This window comes from Notamacropus eugenii, chromosome 1 (assembly GCF_028372415.1).
Source record: "Notamacropus eugenii isolate mMacEug1 chromosome 1, mMacEug1.pri_v2, whole genome shotgun sequence".
Lineage (NCBI taxonomy): Eukaryota > Metazoa > Chordata > Mammalia > Diprotodontia > Macropodidae > Notamacropus > Notamacropus eugenii.
In genome coordinates this window covers 7780466-7791280 of record NC_092872.1, presented here as the reverse complement: position 1 = coordinate 7791280, position 10815 = coordinate 7780466, and the positions used below count along the sequence as shown (strand labels likewise).

The 10815-nt window shown below is 41.2% G+C and overlaps 1 protein-coding gene across 8 annotated transcripts in view; it reads right to left on the bottom strand.

Moving 5' to 3' along the window:
- Nucleotides 1-1474: 1474 nt before the first annotated feature.
- Nucleotides 1475-10815, bottom strand: part of IP6K2 (inositol hexakisphosphate kinase 2) — a 42959-nt gene continuing 33618 nt past the window's right edge. For all 8 annotated transcript variants that reach the window (XM_072651835.1, XM_072651784.1, XM_072651818.1 and 5 more), the window contains exons 3-6: nucleotides 10029-10251; nucleotides 8685-8860; nucleotides 5267-5442; nucleotides 1475-2215 (exon numbers count right to left, since the gene is read on the bottom strand). In XM_072651835.1, coding sequence (XP_072507936.1) covers nucleotides 1718-2215; nucleotides 5267-5442; nucleotides 8685-8860; nucleotides 10029-10251 — 1073 coding nt within the window. In that variant the 3' untranslated portion in view covers nucleotides 1475-1717. The remainder of the gene's footprint in view (nucleotides 2216-5266; nucleotides 5443-8684; nucleotides 8861-10028; nucleotides 10252-10815) is intronic.

Genomic DNA, 10815 nt, shown 5'->3' with positions numbered 1-10815 from the left:
TTAATCATTTTAAGATATTTTATCTCATTTGGTTTCTATTTTTGTGCACACCTTATACAAATATTAGTACAGTACTACATACGTATCAATCCTAAGTAAATATACATTTATTAGCAGCAGATGGTCAAAAAATCTTTTCCTGACAGGAGTGTGTCATTGAAAAAACTGGAATACCACTGGAGTAGATGATCTGGTTCCTTCCAATTTTATATAAATCTTTTGAGTTAGACAGCCTCAGGACATGGGCCCAATTAATTTGAGTATTTGCTTTGGTTCTGGAATGGGGATGGGAGAAAAGATAGTCTCAAGATTCCCAGTGGGTTAGTGCAACAAGGAAAAAGAGCGATTTCTAAGCGTTTAGATTGTCCGAGGATAATTCTGCTTCCCAGAGTAGGGTAATTTGGGTTCTACAAAGTACCCTTAAGTAAGGCTCACAGGCTATCTATTATCTCCCACTGGGACCAAATTTCATTAACTCTCCTTGTTCTCTACTCCTCAGACCTCCTGCAAGGTAGGAGCATGCATGGTGTAGGGGTAAAAAGGCTTGACTTAGACACAGAAAACTTAAGGTTGTATCACTTAATAAAAGCTACATGACCTTGAACAACTTGCCCTATTCTGGGTTCTAATTTCTTTGTGAAATGAAGCTAGTGATACTGGCATGATCTGTGTCTCACAGGATTGGGAGAAAAGTGCTTTTGAGTCGACTGGGAAGTACCAGAGAAATGTTCCCTTTTATCATCAGGTGGACCAAGTGACCCAGAGTGAAAAAAATGACACACCACTCCTAGCTTAATCCTCTGCACACCAAGGTCCCTTAGTATTCCTACCCCAATGGCATATGATCTGTTTTTGCAAAGGGGTACACTGGGAGGCCCCAAACAGGAAAATTACCTATCAGGTTACAACCACCACAGTATAACAGGGATGTCAAACTCAGACAGAAACTGAGGCCACAAAACGACATAAGGATCTCTGTAGGCCACAGAGTGACTTAGTTTTAAATCTAATATTATCTGTTTTATTATATCTTGTTGACATTTCCCAATTACATTTCCGTATTTGGTTTGGGCTGCACTTGGGAGTGCTGTGGACCACATAGGGCACCGATTTTTGACATCCTTGATTTAAGATCAATGGGTTTCTCAGGCCCGCCCCAAAGAACTCTGTGGGCTGGGAAAGCCCAAGAGAGCAAGATGGAGCAAAGAAAGGAAACCTGGGATAGTTGTTGAGGCATTAACTACCACAGCAGACCCTAGGTCTCTCAGGGCCCAAGCTAAGTTCCCTTTGGTGGGCACAGCAGGATTTGGGAACTGCTGCTACTGTCTTATACTTTTGGGGGCTCCAGAGTTTCCAGAGTAGTCTCTGTTGATGAGAGATATCTGCTCTTACCCTGATGTAGCTCAGAACCATAGTCCACAGTTTCTGGGGAGCTGATAATGATACAAACCCCACCAGGAATAAATGCCACGTATTTACAATGAACAAAAATGTTTTATTGGAACATATACACACAGGGAAGAAAAGAGGTATCTGCATCATCAAATATGGAATGTTTAAGAAATAGGTAAAATAAATAAAGACTCCAAGGTTTGTGAGCTCCAGTGGCCCCTCCCCTATACTCCCAGGGGCTCCTCCCCAACCCAGAGCAGCCAATACTCTGGAATACAAAGAGTCGCAACAGTGCTCTCTGCAAACAGATATGCGTTCAAATGGTTTATTCCCCACTCTCATCACTTATTTCTGTAATAATATCTATTAAGCTTTGAAGTCCAAAAATGTAGCCTGTGTCCTGGCCTTCATGCACAATGCTGTCCTCTCCGTAGTGCCTGCAGGTAGTATGGGCAAAGTCAATCATGCGGATATCCACCGTGCTGGTAGCTGGTTTGTAGGCATAGGCTCCGGCCGATTCATCTGATGATTCCTCAGACAGATCCTCCAGGTCCTCGGGGTCCGAGTCCACAGCCACCTCTGGCAGCTCCTTGCCGTCATAGATGATAAGCAGTGAGCTGGAGTAGAATCGGTAGGACTCCTGGGTTTCTAACACTGATTTCAGCTCCGTCAGTTTCTTTACAATAGGCTCAAAGAGTTCTCGGCGTAGGTACCTGCCATTATGAAAAAACTGGTAGAGGGCTTCCTTGAATCCCTGGACAGAGAGCTTTCTCCCATGGTATTTGTTCATGAACATGAGCTGGCCGCTCCCTGTCTGGTAGACCTGGAGAGAAGAAAAAATGTCAGCCCCCCCCAGATTAAAGACAGCTCATATGCAAGGGAGGACAGGTTGTCCTGAGACACATCGCTCCTCCCTGAGTTAGAACCTTAATTACTTGGAGGCTTTTTCTGCCCTTGCCCTTTTCCACTGGAAAAGAGAGCCAGAACTTCAATCACAGCAGCAGATTTGGGCAAAGACCGGTGGGCTTGTTCCACAAACTGGCCAGTGACCCCAAAACCACTCTTCTGGAGGCAGTGGGAAGGGTGACAGCAAATCTATCTACATGTGATCCAAAAGAAAGGCTCTCCACAAAGGCAAAGGGATTACTGTAACTTGTTTTTTAAGAACAAAACCTCTTCTTTCCTTTGGTGCTATCACCTAAGACGATGCATTTCACATATGGGCAACATAACATAACCAACATTAAATACCTGCTTTGTGAAGAGCACTGTTAGGTACCAAGGGAAACGTAATGTTTCCATAACATACCAAGTCCTTTCCTCACAGAGCTTATGGTTTGCTGAGGGGATGACACTAACAAAGACAATAATAACATGCATTAACAGAGAAGTTCAAAGTTCTGTGTTGGGCACTGAGGGGGAAATGTCTTTACTGACAGAGGCGGATCAGGAAAGACTTCCTGAAGGCAGCACGCGAATGGGAAGGGAAGAAATATAACAGCAGAAGGAGGAAAGCAAAATATTCCAGGCACAAGGACAATAATGAACCAAGGCAGGGAGGCAGCAGAAAAGTTAAGGTCAAGACTAGGGACAGAGAGTAGTCTAGTTTGAGTGGAATCCAGAATATGTAGATTGTAGGAATACTAGGTAAAGGCTGCAAACCTAAGGTAATTTCAGACTGTAGAAGGTCTTGAATGCTAAGCATCAAAGTTGACCTCAGCTTAAGAAACACATGCAATCCTCTAATTCTCAATCTGAATGAACCAACTGTTCTCAGCTTCCCTGAATCAAGGGTCCCTTCTCTGGCCATGTCCTTCACAGGGTCAACTGGGCTAAGCAAGCACCTTACCTGCTCACACAAGTAATAGGTAGAACCAGGGACAGACTTCAACCCTACTGACAGGGAATCAGACATATCAGGAAGACTATCTCTTGGCCCCCACAACTTTCTCTGTGTATCCCTCTAACCATATCCCTGTCATTTGTCATAGTTATATGTCCATATCTTACCTCTGTCTCCTCCTTCCTACCATGAATTCTTTCAGAACAAAGGCTCAATTTTACTGATCTGAGCCCCTGCAGCACTGAGCTCAGGAGGCTGCACAGGCGCTCCACAAATATTTACTACATTACTGATAAGGAATGAAAACAGCAGTAGAAAGACTGTTGTGGAGATAAGATCTGGGTTTGAATCCTGTTTGTGACATGGACTGTGAGTGAGCCTTAGTTTTCATCACCTCTAAAACAATCCTAACAATTTCACTCTTTTCCCAAAGCTCTTGTGAATTAGTGCTTTATAAGCTGCCAATAATTCACAAATGCTTAAAAGGAGTGAAAAGAGGCAAGGGAAGCAATACCAACTTCCCCCAAGTAACATGGCAGCCTAGGGGCAAAGCCATGGCCTTTATGGGGCAACATGGTGCTAACATCTGTAGTCAGAAAATCTTGGTTGGAATTCTGGTTCTGCTACTTACTACCTGTATAACTTTGGGTTAATTACTTTCTCTCTCTGAGCCTCAGAGGTCTCTCACCTGAAACATGAGACGGCAGAAATAAATGGTCCCTCAAACAGTTTTCAGATCTAAAATTTTATGAGCCTGTGTACCCTGGGCTCTCACAAGACCTGTTAACCTTCATATTTGGGATGCCCTCTTTCTGCTGTACCTTCCTATAAATTCAAATGCTGCCTCCTCCAGGAGAACTCACCCCTTTGGCCTCACATAATACTATGTTCTTCTTGAATGAACTTATAGTCATGTTTTATTCCCCTACTAGATTATGAAATAGTCTCTGATGGCAGGAATTACATAATCTCTAAACTTTCTGTTTCTAACAGAATCCAACACAGGTTTCTCCACACGTGAGGAGACAGTCTAATACATGATGATTAATGAAGGAATGAGCAGTGCAGTCCCACTCCTCCTTCTTTAGAGAGACCATCTCTCTACTGAAATAATGAATGATTCCGCTAACTCCACTCAAGGTACACCTCCCCTCTTACTGAGCAATTTCTTTTTTGTCTCTGGGCAGGGCAGGAACAACCCAAGTAGGAAGATCGCTCTTTGGCAGATAGAAAGTATTGGCTAATGGGGGGATAGAGAAGAAGACAGCGGCTCCATTCTTCGGAACAGGTCCTCCCTAGTCCCTGTTAAGAGGCCATTTTTCAGCACTGACCTCACATCAGCTTACTTGTCATCAGTGTGCCAATAGCTGAAGGGGCTCTACCCCTAGCTATGGAACACAAAAAATAGGAAGCATTTCTATAAATAGGAAACTCACAGAGGCCTCCTTTCTCAGTGTGGTGAACTTAAAGTTAGGACACATTAGAGTGCAAATCTTAGCTCTGGCATTCACTAGTTATGTGATACTGGCAAATTACATCTCTGAGCCTCAGTTTTTGTAAAATGGGACGATAACATCTGTACTACGTATACCTCAAAGGGCTATTAGGAGGAAAGTGCTTTTATAAACCTTAAGGGCATTATAGAAATGAAAATTAATTACTGTTGTTAGTATTATGGCTTCCAGACCATGCAATGTCATAGTACAGCTTAGTCCTGCTCACCTCTTCCAAAGCTCAAACCTAATCACTTCATTGGTAGAAGATGCTAGGACAGAAACACAGTCAGAGGAGGCACTGTCCAAGGTAGTGGCCAGAGTCTCACAGGATTTAAGCTGGAGCTTTAAGAGATTACTATAATCTAACCTCTACATTTTACAGATGAGAAACTGAGGGCCAGAGGAGAAAAGTGATTTTCCCAGGTACCACACAGCAGAGCTGGGAATCAGATCTAAGCCCTCTGACATCAAATACAGTCTCTTTATCATCCTGATACCTGTTTTTCTTGAGGCATCAGAGTATCAAGAAGCTCACCTGCATCCCACATACACGGACCCCAATGATTGCAGATGTGCTCTGCTGGCATTTTCGGATCTGGTTAGCTTTCTTTTCCTCTGATGCATCATCTCCGTGTTGCCGGGTTCCCATCTTCAGGTCCAGGACACAGGGTACTTGGTAGCGAGAGGTTAAATTTTCCAGTAAGATAAATTCTGGATAGTTAAGGGAAAACTCTCAAGAAACAAACACTCAGAATATCAAGGTGCTCCAAAAGTGCTTGCCGACTGATTCTGAAATGAACATTGGATCCCACTGACTTCCCTTAGGGGTCAGGGTTCTAGGAACCAAACACATTCTAGAAAATGAAAGAACAGCAATAGAAGGTCTTATCCCCAAGGCTGATCTACTGTTCTAACAGGCAACTTCTCAAAAGGGCTGGCATTTCTGATAGCTTGTGCAGTTAAGCATCTAGATCCCTATGTGTCTCCCAAACTTGGCCTAGAAAGAGCATATTCAGCATTATTTCACCAACTCTGTGACAGGCAGAATCATTTAGTGCAAACATATATTTGTATATATAACCCTATGTGTCATTTGTAACCCTATGTTAAACAGTAAGTTCCATCAGTTCAATTCATATTCCAGACAATTTGATAAATTCTAGGGATAGAAAAGTTACTGTCCTCAAAGGAGATTACACTTTCCCTCAACACTTCGAGAAGTGTTTTCAACATAGTAAGACATTAAAGACAAAACAGTCAGCATGGTGTAGGAGACAGAGCACCAGCCTTGGAGTCAAGAAGATGTTGGCTCAAGCATTTACTCTGACACACACTGTATATGTGATGCTGGGCTAGTCACTGGACTGCTCAGGTGGTTAGAAATTTCTAATATCTAGTTTGCAGAGTTGTTGCCAATGGGCAATTGTCAGATGGAAATTCCTTGACAGGAGTTCTCTACACCAATACATCAGATCTGGTAAAAATAAAATTAGAAAAAATTTAATTCAACCAGAATTTGCTAAGCATTTGCTATGTGCAAGGCACTGGGGAGACAGTCCCTAATATCAAAGAAATATGATATCTTACTGGCACAATGTACCACATACACAGATAAGTAAATACAAAATGCAAGTCAGTTTTCTTCCAGAGGCAGCACAGACAAATGGAAGGAAGGTGATACATTGTCCTGCGTGGACAATAGCAAGAAGTCCAATTTGGTTAAAACAAAGAATACATGAGGGCAAGTAAAATGAACTAAATCTAGAAAGATAGGCTGGAGGCAGATGGTGAAGAACTTTAAATGACAGAGGGGTTTGCAACAGGGAGCCAGTGAAGTTTTAGTATTACGCATGAGTGCTCCAGCTGCAGAATGGAAGAAATTTCAAAGGTCAACAGATGTAGTTTTCTGCCTTCAGGTAGCTAGGACACTATGATTCACTGTGAAACAAAATGCCCAATGGAGAGAAGAAAGAGTTGTTGTGAATGAGACAACATATTCATAGTGGAAACAGAAAGAAATATCACTCACTTTGTGGACACTCAGACTAAGATGTAATCTCATTTCAGATCAAAGGCTTGTATCCTTGACTTCTTTTCCCAAAAAAGTACAATGCCCAATGATAAAGAAAGTTTACTGACCCAGAATACCAGGTGAATAAATGGCCTGGTCTGCTGGGAGCGAAATGAGAGTCCAAAATCCAATTATGAAGCTTTCAACCTCAATAGGTTTATATATAGGTCTGGATTCAAAAGTCACTTCTTCTCTGTGGGCCTCATTTCCCTTATATTTGAAATAAGAGGCTTGAAGCAACCTGGTATAGTGCAGAAGTGTCAAACATGCAGCTGGCCGACCTGCATGTGACCCACAACACTCCCAAGTGCAGCCTGAACCCAATTAAAATATAATTGGGAAATAGTTAAAATTTAAAAAATACAATAAAACAGATAATGTTAATGTGATTTTCTGAGTCAACATGTACCCACAAGAATTCTGATGTGTATGGTTTGGTGGTGCCATTTTCTATTCGAGTTTGACACCACTATGGAGAGATTCTCACACCAGTAAGGAATAACGGGGTCCAACACTTTCTAAGCTATATAACCACCCGCAAGTCACCTAATCCCCTTCAGTTCATTTCCTCGTTCTGCAAAATGGGGAAAATATCTGGAGTACACGCCTCACAGAGCTGTTGTAAGGCTCAAGAGATAGTGGATGTAAAGAATGCTAAAAAACCAACCACATGACAAACAAAACCCTGTAGTACTGAATAAGGTCGGAGGTTCTTAACCTTTTGTGTGTCATAGAATCTTTTTGGAAGTCTGGGGAAGCCTATGGACCCATTCTTAGAGTAACGCAGGATTACAAAGGAAGCCAATTATGTTGAAATACAATATCAACATATTTTTAAAAAAAGCTCACAAACCCCAATTTAGCTTTCTTTTCCTCTGGTGCATCACCTGCGTGTTAAGGACAAAAATATTCTAGTGATGATAAAGAATCAGAAATAAGGGAGTTCCCATTACATGGGAAGTGGATGAACAAGTTGTGGTAAATAAAAGTAACAGAATACTAAATGACAAAGGGGATGATTATCAGGGAAACCTGAGAAGACTTGTATCAACAGATGTAAAGTGACCGGAACCAGGAAAACAATTTATACTATAACAATTTGTTTGTAAAGATAAACAACTTTAAAAGACTTAGCCAATCTGATCAACAAAACGACCAACCACAATTCCAGGAACTCACACTGAAGCATGATGCAATCCTGCCTCCAGAGGGGCAGACGATGGATTCAGAATAAAGACCAAAGCATATTTTTGACATGGTCAACGTCAGAATTTGCTTTGTTGGACTCTACATACTGGCAATGGTTTGTTTTTCTTGCTTTCTCAATGAGTGATGGAGAGGGAGATGAGAAAGAATTAGAAATTGAAAATAAAATAGAATTTTTAAAAAGAATCCTTGTAACTAGATGATCGTTAGATGGCCTTCATCCAAAAATCCTATAGTATATCTGTAATGTTTCTGATCTCATGGGACAATAGTAAAATAATATAACAAATATTATGCACTTTGCAAACCTTAAATCATCGCACAAGTGCAAGCTATTGTTGTTACTATTACAGGTTCCTACCTGCAAGTCACTAGTCCTTGCCTTAAAAACTGGAAATAGCAGGAGTTTTTGTTTGTTTTGGGGGGGAAGGTTGCTTTAAAAATAACCAATTTTTATTTACACTGGCTGAAAGCATGAATTCAAACCAACCAATGCTCTTCCATTAGTATGTGATAAGTTATCATGACTTGGTAAAAAAAAAATACTTAACACTGGACAACTGTAACAGGTTCTCATGATCACACCTGAGCCATCTGAGGAGTCCCAAGGCTGACCACCTTTTGAATAATGCCTGAATAGAACACCTACAGCTCTGCTATCTGTGGCAAAGGATACTGTGTTGGTTCCGATGTTTGGCATTTTCCTTCATGCGCTGTAGCTGCTGTTGGTGACATTTCATACTCCAAGGGTTATGGTGTTTCATCTGTGAGCTCACATTCCCCTTTTTTTCTAAGCTGTAGTATAAGACTTCTGAGCTTTTTAACCACTCAAATTCTTCTTCTAACTTATGACTAGAAAACAGATAATCAAAGCATTAAGGCATTCCACTAAACACAGAATGTCCAATTAAAACAAAGACACATGGCACCATTTTTAAGGCAAAGAAACAACTGGAGGGCAAGAATGGTTTCTGCTCATGGTATGTACAGTCAGGTACCAGTATAATCATCTCTGGATTTGGAACCAGAAAATCTGAATCTGAATACCAGTTGTATATGGTCTTTCATGTAAAGTAGAGGGTTGGGCTACACATGTAAATTCCTTCCTCCTAAGGACACCGGTAGAGGTTACAAACTTAGGAGCCCATCTGGCTCAATGAAACCTTCCTGACTTCACAGGCTGAGCCCACTTCAACACTGACCCCAACAGGAGCCCTGAAGTCCCCTGAAGCCTTGGCTCTGCCTCCATTTTCTCATCTATACAATGAGAGGATGGGACAAGATCAAAGGTTCTTAATCTTTTTTGTGTCAAAGAGCACCTCTGGCAGTCTGGTGAAGCCTAGGAATCCCTTCTTAAAAATGCATAAAATACCTAGGATTACAAAGGAAATCAATTATATGGAAATAAAGATGTCATTTTTTTTCCCTTTCAAGTTTATGGACCTCCTAAAATCTATCCATGGACTTCAGGTTAAGGATATCTGGCCTAGACGATCACTGAGGTACTTTCCATTTTTAAAATGATCATCTAAGTAGCCTCACTGTCCACATCTCACAAGAATTTTCCAGCAGAAAGTAACTTTATCATGTTTTATTGCCCAGCAAATCCAAGATGAAAATTCCCTACGAATTAAATTCCCTCCGTTCAATGTTTCCCAACAAGGAAGAACAAAGTCCCTGCAGCTGATGGTGCTCGGGGGGCAAAGAGATTAAATGAGACCTGGCATTTCAAGGCTGCTCATGTTGCCACATTCCTTCTACAACTGGTATCTACCGAAATACTGTTCCGCTAAAAATATATAATTCTAAGTTTCAATCACTTGCTGATAAACAGTAGTGACATAATTTGGCCTTCTAAGTAGGAATGTCCTCCTCCATGACAGGGAACTTCAGAAACTAAACCAGATTCCTTAAGTAGTCCACTTGGTAACCTGTGAGTGACAGTGAAATATAAGACTCAAAAAAATACACTTCAATCTGCAGGTTTAATGGTTGAATTCAGGATACCTTTTATACCAACCTTTTCATTTTTTCCTCTTTTCTGTGCTGTCGGACCCACTCCTTGGTGATCTTCTCCGTTTCTAGTAAATGAGTCTTTTTGTTAGCCCACCTTAAGAGCTTATTTTTGGGTTCGCAGTCTGAATTATCTATACTGTCTAAATTACCATGGTCCCCTTTTAATGGATATGCCATTAAACATAAGTTTCCATCTTCATCCTCTTCAAAGCTTACTGATACAACACCTATAAGGAGGAGGAGGAGAAGGAGAAGAAAATAATTTAACACGATAGGAACAAGCACACTTTATACAACATGAGTTGAACGTTTTGGGTTTTTTCTTACCCTGTTCCTTAGTTTCTATGTTGCCAGAGGCCCAAAGCTCATCTGCCAACCTAACAAATGTCAGAACATCTTGACAATTCATCACGGACCGAACATCGGATCAGTCTTTTCTTGCTGATGCTGAACATTATAGCACCAAATAATAACAGGAGACGTTTTTACATTATTAAAAATGTTTATTCATTTAAAGAAGAAAAAAGTGACTGGTCTAACCCTTGGCAACATGTAAAAACACTTTTATTATTTTATTTATATCCTCTTATGGAAAAAATAAGTATCCTGTTGAGAAACACCAAAAGCTTTAAGTTCTGCATCGCAGCAAACCCAAAGCATCCACTAGGACACGGATTCGACTGAGGGTTAAAGAGCTTCGGAGAGAAGCAGAGACGTACAGGAGCAAAACAAAGGGCGGGGGGATGGAAACACATTACACGGTGCAACAGATCCTCGTCTGCAAAGGCACC